The sequence below is a fragment of the Podarcis filfolensis genome, assembly GCF_964270895.1.
Source record: "Podarcis filfolensis genome assembly, chromosome: 2".
Classification (NCBI taxonomy): domain Eukaryota; kingdom Metazoa; phylum Chordata; class Lepidosauria; order Squamata; family Lacertidae; genus Podarcis; species Podarcis filfolensis.
The window spans coordinates 6,823,851-6,843,658 of record NC_139605.1 but is presented as its reverse complement, the minus strand read 5'-3'; the positions used below and the strand labels follow the sequence as shown (position 1 = coordinate 6,843,658).

Genomic DNA, 19,808 nt, shown 5'->3' with positions numbered 1-19,808 from the left:
ACCCAAACAGCATCCAGTCAGGCACTGCTTTCATGAACATGAGAGAAAAAAGTGAACTATTTTTCGAACGGATGCTTGATTCTCCAAATATCTATCAATTTTACATTTTCTATCATTTCAAAAAAAGTTTTGAGAAGTCTACCTTCTTTCGTGTCTTTCCTCCTAATCGTTCTTTCGCTAGTGATGGGACTCTAATTGTCTCTAAATCCTGAATTTTTATTTATTTTTATTTGGTGCATATATCCCTACCAAAATTATTTTTTCTCCCTCAACTTTAATTTCTACCATTAATTTTCTCCCTTTCTCATCCTTTTGAATTAATTGTGGTTCAAGTGCACGTTTTATGTACAAAACAATTCCACGTTTTTTGGAAACATCTGATGCAACAAAATGGCTCCCTAGTCTCTCATTACTCAAGGTTTTCTCATGCTTTCTTGCAACGTGAGTCTCCTGTAGGCAAATTATATCCAAATTCCGTTTTAAAACTCATGCCACCCCCTGTTTCTTTTTATATTACTGTTAAGGCCACTGACATTCCAAGTTAGTAATTTAAGATTTGCCATTATCTAATTCATTTCGAAAAGATTTGCTTTTTTGCCCTGCTCTTTCAGTCTTTTCCATTTCATCTCTTTGCATCTCATAAGGGGTTCTAAAGTCTCTCCCCAAGCTTTGAAACTCCCTCCAGGAATTCCCATTTGTCATTTATTTCTGCTCCTCTTAAAGTTGCTGTCAGGTTTTGATACTTCCTTCTCTTAACTCTCAATTTAAATGGCATTTCTTTAAAAACGTCAACTTTCTGTCCTTCACTCACCAGACCACCCTCAAAACATTTTTGCATTACTGCATCTTTAATTTTCTTTGTTGTGAAAGTCAAGAGAATGTCTGATGGCTGTCTTTTCTCTCTTGAAGCTCGGGTTCGAACTCTGTAAACATTCTCAATGCATGCTTCCATTCCTTCCTGTGCCCCCATCCAATTCCCCAATATCCCGTCCATATAACTTGCAAGGCCTTGTTCCTTCTCCTTTTCCGGCAACCCTCTTATTCGAATTTTAATTTAATTTTACAGTGGTACCTCAGGTTAAGTACTTAATTCGTTCCGGAGGTCCGTACTTAACCTGAAACTGTTCTTAACCTGAAGCACCACTTTAGCTAATGGGGCCTCCAGCTGCTGCCATGCCCCGGAGCCCGATTTCTGTTCTCATCCTGAAGCAAAGTTCTTAACCTGAAGCACTATTTCTGGGTTAGCGGAGTCTGTAACCTGAAGTGTATGTAACCTGAAGCGTATGTAACCTGAGGTACCACTGTAATTGTAAATTATGTTGTTCTAGTTCATTCTGTCTGTCTGCCAGCCCCCCTACCGCCCCCGCTAAAGCCAATTGATCTTCCTTTATTTCTTCTCTAGATTCCACGGTTTGTTCTAGTTTTACTACCTTTACCTCCAAAGCATTTACTTTTTCATCCAGTCTGTCAAATTTCTGCGACAATACTTCCTTGGTGTTCTCTATATCTGATCTTATTTCCATAAATTGTTTAATCATAGTCTGCTCCAACCCTTTCCTAAATTCTGCAAAATGTAAGGCCGTAAGTTCCGCCGTTTCTGATTTTGGAGTATTTTCTATATCTCCCTGTGCTGAGCCTCTCCTTCTTTCTGACACTCTCTGTTTTACTGGCTCGTTTAGATTTCTCTGCCATGTCAGTTCTCAAAAACAAACTGTTCCCAAGCGCTTCTGTCTTAAGGACACTTCAGTCCTCCTGTCTTTTCCTCACTCCTATCTTGCATACAACAGTTCTCCCACCAATCCAATTCCCACACCCTTTTAAACCAAACTGTAACAACACTTTCAGGTTTACAGAAAATTACAAAAGTTCCACAATATCCAAAAAATAAAAAGAGAAGAGGGCAAGATCAACTTTATATACAATCTACGGAAGAAAAAATAAAAAAGCAGGCCACAACAGCAGTCTAATAGTTACCACTGTTCAAACTCGCTGTTACGGTGTCTCCTTGATGATTTAGCACTTGCCAAACTTCTAGTTATATTATAATCCACAAAATGTCTTGTAATCTAAAACTCCACTGTGAGTCCAAAAATTTTCCAGACGTATTTATAATCCAAATGATATTTGTAATCCAAATGAGGTTTGTAATCCAATATCTGCTGCTTCTCTGTTTCTATTCAGTTTTTATTCCAATACAGGCCCTGTTCTTTAAAAAGGAATCCTTCCCCCCCCCCTTTCTCCTACTCCAGCTCTTACCAGGCACTTTCCCTCCCTGGGATTACCTCCCAGTTATGGAAAAGTGTCCTTCTGCCAAGGTTTGGTAGGACTTGCCAAGATACAAAGGTCCTTTTTAGAATTATTATTTTTTAAATCTTGGCAATTTTTCCAAGCCTTTCAGTACTTTCACTCACAAAATCTGCATTCCTATTCATAAGAACTGAGAGTACTCCAATCTCTTCCTGTATCTTCCTTTTAAGAAATCAAAGAACAAAGAGCAATAGTTTCTTCTTGTATCCAAAGTATATTGTGTTATTAAGTAGCAAAGTGCAGGTTCAAAAGTATCTGAAGACTGATGTGTCTCCAAAGTTTTTTTCCCCATTCACAAGTCTGTACCACAATTCTTTTTATTTTGAAAACTCCATTGTTGTTGAAAATAACTTTTTTCCTTTGAAAGTCTGCTGCTTCAGATGGCGATTCATGGTTTCAGGATTCTGAGCCACGCTGGAGCCACGGGCAGGCTCAAATCGCTGTCTCTCTCTCTCACACACACACACCCCACTCACTGCCAATGCAGTGGCGGAGCTCCGGCAATCGCAGCAAGCCTCTTTACACCTGGCTGGTCCCCTCAACACCCCACTGCCCGTGGGGCCTTTTTTTTGGGGGGGTGCCTAACCCTGGCACTCTCCTCCATTGCTCCAAACCCCCGGTAATAGTCGTCTTTTAGACGGATTACTCGCACCACGCCACCATTTCCCTTCGCAGGTAAACCGGAAGCCCCACTCATGGACTCATTGTTAAAACCGTGTTTATGGAAGACAATCTTACTCGGCTACGAGTGATCGCCAAAGAAGAAAACTTTCTCTCTTGACTGTGTACTAAGGCTTATTATACAGTATATATTTTTCAACAGCATTTGTTCATTAGAGCTGTGATCTGAGGGGCTATACTCTCATTGCAAAGATCTGATTTACATACGTCAACAGAATACCAGCAAATGCATTTGTGTCTATGAAAAATATCAGATCAATTCACACCAGATTAACAAATCTTGGGGATGGGAGAAATATTAAAGCAACGCTATATACAAGTGATGAATACACGGGAAATAACGCATGGGAAAGAAAATAGAACATAGCTATGTAAATCTAACTCTGATCAGGAGAACAATCTGCAACACTGCCACTAAAAGGAATAAATATTCTAATGGAAGCAAATTCTAATTCTGAACACAATCATTGGTTTACTCTCTATAGGCGTTATTCGATATGATTAAATATCTTCCCACACTCCAACCTTTCTGTTTCCCTTGTACAGTTTAGTAAGGGAGTCCGTGTCACATAAGTTCTTTCTATAGGCCAAACATTTCTAAGATTTCCTCCCTGTATGAGTTCTTTGGTGGCTAGTAAGGATATTACTACGACTGAAGCTTTTTCCACACTCCGAACACGTATAGGGTTTCTCTCATGTATGAGTTCTTTCATGCGACTTAAGGGAGCTACTGTGACTGAAGCTCCTTCCACACTCCGAACATGTATACAGTTTCTCTCCTGTATGAGTTCTTTGATGCGACTTAAGGGAGCTACTGCACCTGAAGCTCCTTCCACACTCCGAACATGTATAAGGTTTCTCTCTTGTATGAGTTCGTTGATGCAATGTAAGGGAGCTACTGCAACTGAAGCTTTTTCCACACTCCGAACATGTATAAGGTTTCTCTCCTGTATGAGTTTGTTGATGCAACGTGAGTTGGCTACCGCGACTGAAGCTCTTGCCACACTCCAAACATTTAAACGGTTTCTCTCCTGTGTGCAATCTTTGATGCAAGGTAAGGCTGCAACTGTAGCTGAAGCTCTTTCCGCACTCCAAACATGTATATCGTTTCTCCCCTGTATGAATTCTTTCATGTGAGGAAAGGTAGTCGATCCGACTGAAGCTCTTGCCACATTCCCAGCATTTATAAGGTTTGCTGCCTCGATGAGTTTGTTGATGTCTAGTAAGCGCACTGCTGCAAGCGAACCTCAATCCACACTCCAAGCACGTATGCGGTTTCTCCCCTGTATGAGTTCGTTGATGCGACTTAAGTCCGCTACTTTGAGTGAAGCTCTTTCCACACTCTGAACATGTATACGGTTTATCCCCTGTATGAGTTCGTTGATGGGACTTAAGATGGCTACTACTACTAAAGCTGTTTCCACACTCTGAACATGTATACGGTTTCTCTCCTGTATGAGTTCTTTCATGCGACTTAAGGGAGCTACTGTGACTGAAGCTTTTTCCACACTCCGAACACGTATACGGTTTCTCTCCTGTATGAGTTCTTTCATGCGACTTAAGGGAGCCACTGTGACTGAAGCTCCTTCCACACTCCGAACATGTATACAGTTTCTCTCCTGTATGAGTTCTTTGATGCGACTTAAGGGAGCTACTGCACCTGAAGCTCCTTCCACACTCCGAACATGTATAAGGTTTCTCTCTTGTATGAGTTCGTTGATGCAACGTAAGGGAGCTACTGCAACTGAAGCTTTTTCCACACTCCGAACATGTATAAGGTTTCTCTCCTGTATGAGTTCGTTGATGCAATGTGAGATGGCTACCGCGACTGAAGCTCTTGCCACACTCCAAGCATTTAAACGGTTTCTCTCCTGTGTGCAATCTTTGATGCAAGGTAAGGCTGCCATTCTGACTGAAGCTCTTTCCGCACTCCAAACATGTATATCGTTTCTCCCCTGTATGAATTCTTTCATGTGAGGAAAGGTAGTCGATGCAACTGAAGCTCTTGCCACATTCCCAGTATTTATAAGGTTTGCTGCCTCGATGAGTTTGTTGATGTCTAGTAAGCGTATGGCTGTGAGTGAAGCTCTTTCCACACTCTGAACATGTATACGGTTTATCCCCTGTATGAGTTCGTTGATGCGACTTAAGGTGGCTATTCTGACTGAAGCTCCTTCCACACTCCGAACATGTATACGGTTTCTCCCCTGTATGAGTTCGTTGATGGGGCTTAAGATTGCTACTCCTACTGAAGCTCTTTCCACACTCTGAACATGTATACGGTTTCTCTCCTGTATGAATTCTTTGATGAAAGGTAAGGGCACCACAGTGACTGAAGCTCTTTCCACACTCTGAACATGTATACGGTTTCTCCCCTGTATGAGTTCGTTGATGCAACGTGAGTTGTCTACCGCAACTGAAGCTCTTGCCACACTCCAAACATTTAAACGGTTTCTCTCCTGTGTGCAATCTTAGATGCAAGGTAAGGCTGCCATTCTGACTGAAGCTCTTGCCACACTCCAAACATTTAAACGGTTTCTCTCCTGTGTGCAATCTTAGATGCAAGGTAAGGCTGCCATTCCGACTGAAGCTCTTGCCACATTCCCAGCATTTATAAGGTTTGCTGCCTCGATGAGTTTGTTGATGTATAGTAAACGTATGGCTGTGAGTGAAGCTCATTCCACACTCCAAGCACGTATGCGGTTTCTCCCCTGTATGAGTTTGTTGATGCGACTTAAGGGAGCTACTTTGAGTGAAGCTCCTTCCACAGACTGAACATGTATACGGTTTCTCCCCTGTATGAGTTCGTTGATGCAACTTAAGGTGGCTACTGTGACTGAAGCTTTTTCCACACTCCAAACATTTATAAGGTTTCTCCCCTGTATGAGTTCGTTGATGCACGGTAAGGGCACTACTGTTACTGAAGCTCTTTCCACACTCGGAACATGTAAATGGTTTCTCTCCTGTATGTACTCTTTGATGTAAAGTAAGAGTGGCGCGACGACCAAATTTCTTTCCACACACTGTGCATTCATGCTTTTTCTCCTCTCTGGGAATTTGATTTTCACCACCCTGAGACGTACAAGAGTCACCCTCCGGCTTCTGCTTTCGTCTCCCCTCTCGCCTTCTGCCTCCATCTTGAACCCTCAGCTTCCTTTGTTCTTTGGATCCTTTCGGTGACATTTCTGATTGTTCCCCTTCTCCCAGCATCCCTTCAACATCTCCTGATGGAATAAAAAGGCAAACTGATGAAATGCTAAAGGAGTGTCTTCACCCCAATCATTCAGTCAGGACACAGAGATCCAGGTCCCAGGGCCTTGTGGCAGTTCCCTCACTGTGAGAAGGGAAGTTACAGGGACCGAGGCGGAGGGCCTTCTTGGTAGTGGTGCCCACCCTGTGGAACGCCCTCCTGTGAGATGTTAGATAAATAACTATACAACCTTTAGAAGACATCTGAAGGCAGCTATGTAGAGGCAAGTTTTTAATGATTTATGCTTTATTGTGCTTTTATATTTGTTGGAAGCCAGCTAGAGTGGCTGGGGCAACCCAGTGAGATGTGTGGGGTACAAATAATGAAAGTATTAATATTAGTATTATTATTTATTGAGTTTATATACCTCCCTATACCCAGAAGTCTCAGCGTGGTTCTCAGAAAAGATCCAGAATAAAAACAACAATCCAATAACACCCCCTCCAAAAAGTCACATTTGAAAAAGGATATAGGATGTCAAACATATCAACCAAAAGCCTGTTTAAAAAGGAACCTTTTTGCCTGGCATTTAAAGGTGTATAATGAAGGTGCCAGGAGAACATTCCTGGGGAAATGCATTCCACAGATGGGGAGCCACTGCAGAAAAGGCCCTGTTCTCGTGTTGCCACTCTCCGGATCTCTTGAGGAGGAGGCCCACGAAGGAGGGCCTCAGAATATGATCTCAGGGTTCGGGTAGGTTGGTTTTTTTTCAAAAAAGTATGTAGATAACCAGGAACCAAACTCAAACCGTGAAGCCCCGCAGGCGGCCGATACATTGGGTGTACATAAACAATAAAAACATATTCAAATCAACCATATGTACAATTCTATATATATTAAACTCCACACTCCATAAGATTTTAACATTTAATCACCCCATATTGTTCAAACCTACCCAAATAATTCAGTATCTTCTAAAACCAGTCCTCCTCTTTCTCACTGACCTTAAACCCTTTCATTTTACATACCTTCACAGTTAGGTATTCTAAAAAGATAATATTATTCAATTTTTCCCTCCATTTGTTCACCCCTGGCTCTTCTCCATTTTTCCAATTATTCGCTCTAACCTGTCTAGCTGCAATTACCATCAATTTTACCCATTTACATTCCTCTTTTGTTTTTAACCCGGTGCTACCCAGGCTAATAAGAACCATTAATTTAGATATCTCCACACTTCTACCCACAATTCCCAATATTTCTATACCAATCTATTTCCAAAACTTCTTAACTAATGGAGAGTCCCACCACATATGACTGTACGTTCCCATCACTCCACATTTCCTCCAGCAATTCTTGCTTCCACATTTTGTGATAGGATACAACCTTACTGGTGTGTAATACCATTTTTGTACCAGCTTCAACCGCTGTTCCTGAATTATCCTAGAGGTCGCAACAAAGAGTGATTGCTGAAAAATTCTTTCCCAGTCTTCATCTAAAATCTGTTCCTGGATATCTAACCTCCAATATTCTTTCAAACTTTCCTCTGGTGATTTCCCCATATTTAATAACACATTATACAATTTTGAAACTATTTTGGCCCAATCTAACCTATATTCTTTCACTAATTCTTCGAAGGGTGTAATAATTCTTTTACCACATTCTTTAACTTCTTCTTACTTCAACAGGGAGGAAAGTTGCTTTTTCTGTAACCAATTAATTTTGTTCCAAATTCCACTTTCCTCTTCCATCGTACCTTCTAATTTCCCAACTTTTCTCTATATCCTGAATTGAGATCTCCTTTAATTTATCCCCTACCTCTTTCGGGATGAGCTCCCGTAACGGGCCCATTTTATCATAATACCACATTTGGGTAAGGGGAGAAAGATCAGGAAAAAGCTTCCTTCTCCACTTCTCCCATACCCAAATGGACCCCGTAAATGTTGATATTTTTTCTACTTCCTTTTTCCTTTTCCTCCTATGGAATATTCTTATTTTCCCTTCAACCAAATCATAAGATGTCTCTTATGTAGATGTAATATGTAGATCACCAGGAACCAAACTCAAACAGTGAAACCCGCCAAGCGGCCGATACAAAATGCATTCCAAAGGAAAATAAAGGAGAAGAAGAAAATGGAGATCTGGGAGGAAATTAGAAAAAAGGAAAGGATCCTTTTCCAAAAACCAGATGATGAACTAATTAAGGAAAATACAAAAATTTTACAGACGCAATTCTCCATGATAATAAATGAAGAGATAGAATAGAAGATAAAATGGTTGAGACATAGAAATTTTGAGTTTGCAAATAAACCTGGCAAACTTCTGGCCTGGCAATTAAAGAAGAAAAAGGAAGATAGAATTATCAATAAAATTAAAATTGAAGACTAATGGATTCAAGAACCGAAGGAAATTAGTAAAAACTTTGCTAGTTTTTTCGGAAAACTATATAAAGAAGGTCCAGAGACTCTAGAAAAAATAATTGATTATTTGGGCAAAAATAAACTACCAATAACACCTAAGGAAAAAACTGAAATCTTGAACTCACCAATAACAGCTATGGAGGTGCAACAAGCTATACAGAGATCAAAATTAGGAAAGAAACCGGGCCCAGATGGTCTCCCAGCTAATTACTATAAAAAGTTAGAACAAGCATTATTTCTTCCCATGAAAGATATAATAATATTCTGGCAAATGGAAAGCTACTGAAAACCTGGAAGGACAGCTTTATTACTCTTATCCACAAACAAGGAACAGATGCCTCAAACATGGCCAATTACAGACCTATTGCACTGCTAAATAACGATTACAAGATTACGGCTTAGCGGCTATTAACGGCTTAGCGGCTTTAAGAAAAAGCAAACAAACTCGCGAGACGTTTCGTCTTGCGAAGCAAGCCCATAGGGAAATTCGTCTTGCGGAACGACTCAAAAAACGGAAAACCCTTTCGTCTAGCGAGTTTTTCATCTTGCGAGGCATTCGTCTTGCGGGGCACCACTGTAGATTAAAAATGGTGCTGAAAGAGATAATTCATAAAGATCAAACCGGATATCTTCCCGGACGATCTATGCAATCCAATATTAGATGTGTGATTAATGTATTAGAATATTTGGATATTAAAATTGATAAACCAGCAGCTATTATGTTGGTGGACACTGAAAAAGCTTTTGACAATGTGTCCTGGAAGTTTATGAAAAAATTAATGGAAGAAATCCGACTGGGAGAAAATATTTGTAAAGGAATAAATGCCATCTATTCGGAACAATATGCAAAACTGATCATCAACGGAAAAATTACTGAGGAGTGCAAAATAAACAAGGGAACCAGACAGGGCTGCCCACTGTCACCACTGATATTTATCTTGGTGATGGAAGTCTTGAACAATCAGATAAGAAAGGACCAGCTTGTTAAAGGCATCACTCTGGGAAACAAAACATATAAAATTAAAGCTTTTGCGGACAATTTAATTGTTATGACTGAAAACCCTAAAGAAATTCTGAAAAGAGTGCTGGAATTGATTAAAGAATTTGGAGAAGTGGCAGGCTTTAAGCTGAATATAACAAAAACAAAAATGCTTGTTAAAAATGTAACCACAGAAGAAAAGGACGACTTAGAAAAAATATTGGGCCCGAAAATCTCCTCAAAAGCAAAATACTTGGGTATTTGGATCACCCCCAAGAACATAAACTTATTTCAGGATAATTACACCAAAACTTGGTTAGAGATTAGAAAAAACTTTGTAACCTGGAGTAAACTAAAATTGACATTTCTGGGTAGAATTTCCATTATAAAGATGAATGTGCTTCCAAAATTAATCTTTTTATTTCAAATGATTCCAATACTGGGCGAAGCAGGTTGTCTCAAGATATGGCAAAGAGAAATTTCCAAATTCCTGTGGGAAGGGAAGAAACCTAGGATTAAACACCTGATCTTAATAGACATAAAAGAGAGAGGAGGCTTTTCCCTACCCGACCTAAAACTTTACTACGAGGCAGCCTGTTTCACCTGGCTAAAAGATTGGTGCACATTGCAGGATCCGGACCTCCTGGACCTGGAAGGTTTTGACAACCGTTGGGGATGGCACGCCTACCTAATATATGGAAAAGCGAAAATTCATAAAAAAATTACCAACCATATAATAAGAAAGTCACTCTTTGCTGTATGGGAAAAATATAAAGACCTGATGGAGCCTAAAGTCCCGTGGTGGACTTCTCCAGTAGAAGCCATAGAGATAAACCGGAAAAATACTCAGGAAAGCTGGCCAACATATAAAATACTTCTAAAAAATGAAGATAACCAAATAAAATTTAAAAACTTTGAGGAAATAAGAGAACACATTTCAGACTGGTTCCAATACCATCAGTTATTTGAAAATTTTAGATCTGACAAACAAAAGGGGTTCTCAACAGAAATTTCCTGATTCGAATCTGATCTTGTAAATTCTAAAAGAAAAACTTTTTCCAAAACTTACCGACTCCTCCTTGACTGTCCAGTCAAGGAGGAGGAGGTAACTGTGGCAATGGTGAGGTGGTCCCAGGATTTTGGCCATTCAATAACCATGGCCCAATGGGGAAATTTATGGAAGATCAATTGGAAATTCACAAATTGTTACACGATTAGACTTTCAAAAAATGCAACATCGATGGTATCTAACACCATGGAATCTTTCAAAAATGTATAAAAATGTATCAAGTAATTGTTGGAGATGCGGAGACTCAGGAACATTCTACCATATGTGGTGGATATGTAGGAAAATACAGGTATTCTGGGAGAGTATACATGCAGAACTGCAAAAAATGCTAAAGATCTCTTTCAATAAAAAACCAGAGGCCTACCTCCTGGGAATAACTGATTTGGATATTCCACAAAAGATGAAGGGTATCTTTTTATATGCGACGACAGCGGCAAGAATTTTGATCGCAGCAAAATGGAAGAGTAATGAAATCCCCTCTATATAAGATTGGATCCAAAAGCTGACAGAATATACCGAATTAGATGGTTTATCAGAAAAAATAAAGAATAAATCAAAACAGGAATTTGTTTCTAAATGGGAGGTTTTCATAGAATATCTGAAGAATAAATATAGTAGTTTAAATTCTGTTGCAGCATTCGAGGAACTTCAGTAATAGTTGCAAGGTAGATATAAGAAATTAGATTTATTGAGAATAAGTTTAATTATGAAAAAATGTGTAATGGCAATAATTAATATGAATTTGAAAGATGGAATAGACGGGAGGTTGGGTCTTTAGTGTTAAGACCAATAGATGTTTTATTGTTTGCTAAGAAAATTATGTGTTTATAGTTATTTTTGTAATTTGTGTGTAATTTGATATTTGTGTTGTTTTTTGTTTTTGTTTTCTTGTTATATAAATAAAAAACTTTATTTAAAAAAATATTCAAATCAACCATATGTACAATTCTATATATATTAAACTCCACACTCCATAATATTTTAACATTTAATCACCCCATATTGTTCAAATCTACCCAAATAATTCAACATCTTCTCAAACCAGTCCTCTTTCTCACTGACCTTAAACCCTTTCATTTTACATATCTTCACAGTAGGTATTCTAAAATGATAATATTATTCAATTTTTCCCTTCATTTGTTCACCCCCTAGCTCTTCTCCATTTTTCCAATTATTTGCTATAACCTGTCTAGCTGCAATTACCACCAATTTTACCCATTTACATTCCTCTTTTGTTTTTAACCCGGTGCTACCCAGGCTAATAAGAACCATTAATTTAGATATCTCCACACTTCTACCCACAATTCCCAATATTTTTATACCAATCTGTTTCCAAAACTTATTAATGAATGGATAATCCCACCACATTTGACTGTACGTTCCCATCACTCCACATTTCCTTACTGGTGTGTAATACCATTTTTGTACCAGCTTCAACCGCTGTTCCTGAATTATCCTAGAGGTCGCAACAAAGAGTGATTGCTGAAAAATTCTTTCCCAGTCTTCATCTAAAATCTGTTCCTGGATATCTAACCTCCAATATTCTTTCAAACTTTCCTCTGGTGATTTCCCCATATTTAATAACACGTTATACAATTTTGAAACTATTTTGGCCCTATCTAACCTATATTCTTTCACTAATTCTTCGAAGGGTGTAATAATTCTTTTACCACATTCTTTAACTTCTTCTTACTTCAACAGGGAGGAAAGTTGTTTTTTCTGTAACCAATTTTGTTCCAAATTCCACTTTCCTCTTCCATCGTACCTTCTATTTCCCAACTTTTCTCTATATCCTGAATTGAGATCTCCTTTAATTTATCCCCTACCTCTTTTGGGATGAGCTCCCGTAACAGGCCCATTTTATCATAATACCACATTTGGGTAAGGGGAGAAAGATCAGGAAAAAGCTTCCTTCTCCACTTCCCCCATACCCAAATGGACCCCGTAAATGTTGATATTTTTCCTACTCCCTTTTTCCTTTTTGTCCTATCAAATATTCTTATTTTCCCTCAAACCGAATCATAAGATGTCTCAACTGGCAAGCTTCATAATATAAAACCAAATTGGGAATCCCCCATCCTCCATCTTGGGTTCTATGATACCTATATCTGCCAGCCGTCCTTGGTTTCTTGGATGCAAAAACAAACCTATCGGTTTTCCCTTGCCACCCCTTCAAAATCCATTCCGATATGTGCCAGGGTAATACATAAAAAAAGACAGGTTAATCTGGTTAACAAAATCATTTTAACTAAAGCAATTCTTGTACTAATTGATTCCTTCCTTTTCTCCCATATTCTCAACTTCGACTGAATACCGCTCCAAATTTCTTTATAATTATATTCAAATATTTTCTCCACATTTTTAGATATCCTTACTCCTAAATACTTTACTATCTTATTTGCTATAGGAATACAGTGGTACCTCGGGTTAAGTACTTACCGTATTTTTCGCACCATAGGGCGCACCGGACCATAGGGCGCACCTAGCTTTGGGAGGCGGAAAACAAGAAAAAATTATTCTGAACCCCAGAAGCCAGAACAGCAAGAGGGATCTGGCTTCTGGGATACCGTGTGGCTGTTCTGGCTTCTGGGGTAACTGCGCCAAGCCTCTTCAGGGCAGCGGGATGAAGGCTCCCCCTGCCCAAAGAGGCTGCGCAGGGCTAAAGCAGAAGCCAGGACAGACGCATCGCTGAAGGGGCACTGCGCCTTCTCTCTCTCTGCGCAGCGCCCCTCCTTCACAGGAGAGGTGCTGCGCAGAGAGGGAGAAGGGGCATCGCCCTTCAGCGAAGCTAGAGAAGGAACAGAAGGAGACCCTTCTGTTCCTTCTCAGGCTTCCAGGACAGGCGCGTCGCCGCGAAGCCAAGGAGCCTGCATTCGCTCCATAGGACGCACACACATTTCCCCTTCATTTTTGGAGGGGAAAAATGCGTCCTATAGAGCGAAAAATACGGTAATTCGTTCCGGAGGTCCGTTCTTAACCTGAAACTGTTCTTAACCTGAAGCACCACTTTAGCTAATGGGGCCTCCTGCTGCTGCTGCGCTGCCGGAGCACAATTTCTGTTCTCATCCTGAAGCAAAGTTCTTAACCTGAGGTACTATTTCTGGGTTAGCGGAGTCCGTAACCTGAAGCGTATGTAACCTGAAGTGTATTTAACCCGAGGTACCACTGTGCCCAACAATTCAGAGGCTTCTAATTGAGTTTTATGTTCCACATTAAACACATCATTGGTGATTTAGAAAAATTAACTTTTAACCCTGATACTTTTGAAAATCCTTGCAAAATTCTTTTTAATGGCCCCATTGGGGTCTCTAGGTCCTTGACCGTCATCATCATATCATCTGCATACATTGTCATTAACTCCCCCTCTGCTTTCCTTTCCCCCGGGATTTCAAATCCTTTAATCTCATTATTCTTTTGGAGTTTAATTGCTAATGGTTCCAATGCTAAGATAATGAGCATGGGAGAAAGTGGACACCCTTGCTTTGTACCACTTAGCACCTGGGTGTACCCCCCTGCCGACCCACCAATTCCTACCATTGCTTTGGACTCTGTATATATTGCTTCTATCACATTTTGAAATTTCCCTCCAAATTTATATTTTAGCAGTATCTTTTTCAAATGATTCCAATCCACCGAATCAAATGCTCTCTATATATCCAATGACATGAGAGTAAGAGGCAGGTCCTCATTTTTCGCTAAATACACCATACCCATCACCTTCCTAACTGCCTCCACCAAATGCTTCTAAGGCATAAACCCAAATTGCTCTTTCCCCACCAATTGTACAATACAGTTTTTTACCCTTATTGCTATGACTTTGGCAAATATTCTATACTACATATTAGTAATCGATATTGGCCTACAAGAATCCGGCAGAGTTTGATCTTTCCCTGGTTTGGGAATTAATACCAATCTTGGCTCCAACCAGGTAGGTGGAGTTGAAGCTCCATTCAAAATTTCTTGGTACGGTACAGTCACAGGTGGCACCAATATATCCTTAAAATGCTTATAATACACCACACTGTACCCATCCAATCCTGGTGCCGATTGCACATTCATAGAGTCGATTGCTAATGTAACTTCTTCCTCTGTTATATCCTTATCCAATTCCCTTCTATTTTCTTCTTGTAATTCTGGGAGCTCCAATCCTTCACAAAATTGATCCACCTCTTCGTCCTTAATTCCTTTATTTGCATACAATCAATTATAAAATCCTAAAAAGGTCTCCAATATCTTATTAGGGTCTGTTTCCAATCCCCCTTTATCATCTCTAATAGCTCTAATATTTTTCCTTTCCTGATAATTCCTAATTTTATTTGCTAATATTTTCCCTCCTTTCCCTTCAAATTCATAATATTTGTGTCTACTATACCATAACTTTAAAGTGGTTCTATTTATATCAAAAACTTTCAACTCTTCTCTCTTTTGATCTATTTTTTCCCTGTCCTTCTTTTGCTTAGACATCCTAAATTTCTCCTCCTATAACCTAACTACTTCTTCTACCTCCTTAATCCTTCTACTGTATCTTTCCCTTTTTTTAACATTGACAAACTCTGAATACATTCTCCCCTAATGACTGACTTCACTGCTTCCCATTTTGTTGCTAATGGGATTTCTGGGTCTAGAGTCTCCTCAAAATACCTTTCTACCACAATTTATATTTTAACTTACTCTGCTCATCAGCTACCAACCAAGGGTAAGACCTATTAATGTGACCTATTTGAAGGAAAGCAGATATGGGGGCAGGGGCAGTGATCTTAATCATTCCAATATCCATTCCCTTCACCCATTTCCTAGCCTCCTGTGATATTAAAATACCATCCAGTCTTGAGAATGTTCCATGTGGGCTAGCATAAAATGAATATGAGTAATCCTTGGGGAACAACTCCATCCATAGTTCCAATAGTCCAAACCTCCCACATAATTTTTTAAACTTCATACCCTTTTCCTTTTTGGAACTATTTCCCCCTTGTAGATTAACATTAAAGTCCCCCCCCAACTACTTTTGTATAAGGCGAGAATTTCTCAAGCTTCTGTAAACGCCTATAGAGAAAATCCAGCTGGTGCTTCTTAGGGGGATAAATTGACGCTAATGCCACAGGCTCACTCTCGAAGCAACCTTGAACAAAAACAAACCTTCCATTCTTATCTCTTAACACCTTATTCTCCACAAAGTCAACACTGGATTTAATTACTACTCCCACCCCTCTACTTTTCCAAGTTCCAGAAGCCATAATTTTTTTCCCTTTTACAAAGCCAGGGAAATTAACCTCCCTCTTCCCACCCCCCCACTATATGTTTCTTGCAAAAAAAAATCATCATCAAATGTACTTCCCAATTCTCACTCGCTTCACCTGATTAGCCAAACATCTAACATCAAGAGCTGTACACACAATATTCACATTCTTTATCACGTCTTGCCCAACCATCTCACTTCTCCTTTTCCCTCCTTTTGTACCATACCCGCCTGGAGCTAAACCCAACCCCAACCACCATCCCAACTAACCCTACTGTGAGCCCTACCCTTTCACCCCCACAAAAAAGTCCAGGAAAAAGAAACAAGACAATAACTGTGTGCCGCCAAACTGTGTTCATATGCAAAACTTAGGTTCATAAGGAAAGAAGTATTGTGGTCTTGAGCCATTTAAGGCTTTATAGGTCAAAATTGGACCCAGTAACTAACTGGCAGCCACTGCAGTCAGACCGGGATGGGGGTAATATCCTCAAACCGCCTTGCTCCAGTAAGCAACCAGGCCAGTAAATTCTGCACTCGCTGAATTTTCCAAATTGTCTTCAGAGCCAGCCCTACGTATAACGCATATCTATATCGAACCTTGAAGTTACCAGAGCATAGACAACGGTAGATAGGCTATCCCTGTACAGATAGAAGCTTAGCTGGGCCACCAGCCACCCTAGGCCAACCCCAACCTCTCTCACCACCAAAGGAACACAAGTGAACAACACAAGCAACGCTGACACCAAACTCTACATACATTAAACATAATAGAAACACCGCCACCCGACCCCACCCCATCCATCTTCCCTCTCTCCACCCCCCCTTTCTTTTTTCTTTCTTTTTTCTTCTCCCCCTAATGCCTCAGCAATTGAAACGGATTTGTAAAAATGTTACATGGAAGAAGAAAAAAAATACGAGGCACTACACTTCTGTAAAACAAGAAAATCCTTAATCCTTAATAAAAAAAAGGATACCATGGTGGATGGTATTGAAAGCCGCTGAGAGGTGGAGAACAATGAACAGGGACACATTTCCCTTGTCTCTGTCTCGACAGAGGTCATCATACAGGGCCACCAAAGCAGTTTCCGTGCCTAAACCCTGATTGAAATGGATCCAGAAAATGAGTTTCTTCCAAAAGCACCTGGATCTGGTCTGCGACCACTCGCTCCGGAACCTTGCCCAGGAAAGGGAGATCAACAACTGGCCGGTAGTTAGGCTTTCTGAATTCAGAGAAGGTTTCTTAAGGAGCGGTTTTACCTCTGCCTCCTTCAAACACGCAGGGACCACCCCCTCTTGTAAAGAGGCACTGATCATCTCCCTGGCCCAGCCAGCTGTTCCCTCCCTGCTGGATTTTATCAGCCAAGAGGAGAAAGGGTCTAGAGTGCAAATGGTCACCCTGCATTGTAGCAAGCAATTTTAACAACAGAATGCTTTGTTGTTCTACCACCTCCTTTGGGCCAGCCTGTAAAAGGCCTCGTACAACCCAAAAAAGTTATGCTGGACGACATGTTGAGGATACAATGGAGGCAAAAAACTATGCTTTCTTTGCTGCCTTCACTGCCACTAGCTAGGTTTGATAATGACCCCTTACCAGTGTTTGGTTGCATTCATTCGGATCTTTCATCCACTTGTGCTCAGTCTCCCAGCTTGGAGTGTACCAGGGGGCCAATCAGGCTCCACAAAGTGGGAGAGGACACTCAGGGATATTCGTAATATTAGTAGTATTACTAGTAGTATTCTCATTATTAGCCTGTCGGTTTAAGGCCTCAGCCACACTTTGACTTTTAATGAGGACTTGAAGTTGCTTGTTTCTCCTTTTTTAAAAAAACCTCTTCTGCCCAGAACTGCTCTTGCTGAAACTGCTGTTTAACTGAAACACAAGTAATTTGAAATGTGTGTACTTTTATCCTGTGAACCATCCTGAGGCCTGTGGGTATAGGGAGGTATATAAATTTAACAAATTATAGTAAAATCAGGCCAGATAAAAATTATTGCAAGTTCCAGGGGGAGCCCCTGAAGAAGGTTTTCCCATGTTTTAGGGTTTGCCTTGACCCCAAGCCCTATGGGGAGCCCAAGGAAGGTCCCCCACCTGCCCAAGCTGGCCTGCAGGGAGGAGAGGAGGAGAAAGATCTGCCCTTCCATTAGGAAAAGATGTCCTACCCCCATAAAATGGGGGGAAGACCTATAAATGAATCATCTTAGAAGAATTATATCAAAAATGCATTAATTATGGGAAATGTAAATATAATATATACTCAGCCCATCTGGCTGAGTTTCCCCATGACATCTGATGGGAGGGTGTTTCACAGGGAGGGCATCCCTAATAAGCCCTCTGCCTGGTTCCCTGCAACCTCACTTCTCGCAATGAGGGAACCGCTGGATCTCAGTGTCCGGGCTGAACGATGGGGGTGGAGACGCTCCTTCAAGTATACAGGACCAAGGCCATGTAGGCCTTTAAAGGTCAGCACCAACACTTTGAATTGTGCTCAGAAACGTACTGGGAGCCAATGCAGATCTCTCAGGACCAGTGTTATGTGGTCCCGGCGGCCACTCCCAGTCACCAGTCTAGCTGCCGCATTCTGGATTAGTTGCAGTTTCTGGGTCACCTTCAAAGGTAGCCCCACGTAGAACACATTGCAGTAGTCTAAGCGGGAGATAACCAGAGCATGCACCACTCTGGCAAGGGAGTCCGCAGGTAGGTAGGATCTCAGCCTGCGTACCAGATGGAGCTGGTAAACAGCTGCCCTGGACACAGATTTGACCTGCATCTACATGGACAGCTGTGAGTCCAAAACGTCTCCCAGGCTGCGCACCTGGTCCTTCAGGGGTAAAATTACCCCATTCAGGACCAGGGAATCCTCCACACCTGCCCACCTCCTGTCCCCCCAAAACAGTACTTGTGTCTTGTCAGGATTCAACCTCAATCTGTTAGCCGCCATCCATCCTCCAACCGCCTCCAGACACTCACACAGGACCTTCATCGCCTTCACTGGTTCCCATTCGAAAGAGAGGCAGAGCTGGGTCTCATCCGCATATTGATGGACACCCAGTCCAACCCCCCTGATGATCTCTCCCAGCGGCTGCATGCAGATGTTAAAAAGCGTGGGTATTATGGGAAATATATGGGAAATACCCTTTGCAAAACCGTGTGCATTAGGCGACATCTGCACCAAAATGCTGACCAACTTTCAAGAGCTCTATTTAAAAATAATAAGATGTGAAAATCTGGACAAATTGATGACTAGAAAAAGCAGACAGAGGAAAAGAACTTACATTGAAATGGTTTGATTAATGAGGTGTTTTTTTTTAATCCCTCCCCACAACTTCCTCCAGCAGCAACCCCCGTCTCTCCCCCTTTATAATACATAATGATACGACGCGCCTCCAGCGCCTCCGCGAGGAAGGAAAGCCGCCGCCATGACAGGTATCTCCCCCCAAAAAAAGAAGCGGGACAGGAAGCGGAAGCTGCTATTCTCCCGACAGCCCTTTTCCCTCCGCTCTAGGAATCTTAGCTCTGCTGCCGCTGCTCTTAACCGTTTCGGAGCCGAGCGGCAGGAGCCTCTGGGCTTCTCCGGGCAAAGAGCGAGGAGAGGCGCTGGTCTCGCCTCCGGAAAGCCCCGCTGGATCAGCTGCGCGGGCGCCCCAAAAAGTTTTCTAAACTATTTTTTATTAAGAAAAATTATTTTCAATTTTCAAAATAAGAACAGTTCCCCTTTTGGTATATAGATATTCAATCCAAATTTGCAATATTTTTCCCCCTCGCCCCCCTCCTGTTTCCATTCCCCCCCCTTTATTCTCCTTGCATATAATTATATTTCTCCAATTAATTTCAACTTCTTCCCCCCCTCCTAATTCTATTCTTAGTTCATCAATGTTACATCAAACCTACCAATGTTTTGACGTTTTTGCAGTGTTCTCTAAAATAGCCT

The 19,808-nt window shown here is 41.0% G+C and overlaps 3 protein-coding genes across 6 annotated transcripts in view; 1 reads left to right on the top strand and 2 right to left on the bottom strand.

The window, feature by feature from the left end:
* Window positions 1-19,808, top strand: part of LOC310756979 (uncharacterized protein) — a 131,343-nt gene that overhangs the window by 37,006 nt on the left and 74,529 nt on the right. The window lies entirely within an intron of this gene.
* LOC310756671 (uncharacterized protein) overlaps window positions 1-19,808 on the bottom strand; it is a 69,214-nt gene that overhangs the window by 20,277 nt on the left and 29,129 nt on the right. The window lies entirely within an intron of this gene.
* Window positions 500-19,335, bottom strand: LOC310756512 (uncharacterized protein). Of its 3 annotated transcripts, none has more exons than XM_083600711.1 (2): window positions 19,262-19,335; window positions 500-6,212 (listed from the first exon to the last, which is right to left on the bottom strand). In XM_083600711.1, exons 1-2 carry the CDS (start codon window positions 19,296-19,298, stop codon window positions 3,682-3,684), a joined length of 2,568 nt encoding a protein of 855 aa, XP_083456837.1. In that variant the 5' UTR covers window positions 19,299-19,335; the 3' UTR covers window positions 500-3,681. The 3 variants fall into 3 exon arrangements, with proteins under 3 accessions (XP_083456837.1, XP_083456838.1, XP_083456839.1); XM_083600712.1 differs by having other exon boundaries at window positions 500-6,209; window positions 19,262-19,330; XM_083600713.1 differs by lacking the exon at window positions 19,262-19,335 and adding an exon at window positions 17,471-18,092.

Coding starts and splice junctions, on each gene's coding strand:
- LOC310756512 (XM_083600711.1), bottom strand. CDS start 19,298: ATGGCGGCGGCTTTCCTTCCTCGCGGAGGCGCTGGAG. Junction 6,213..19,261: donor TCCTCGCGGAGGCGCTGGAG/GCGCGTCGTATC, acceptor TTATTCCATCAG/GAGATGTTGAAGGGATGCTG.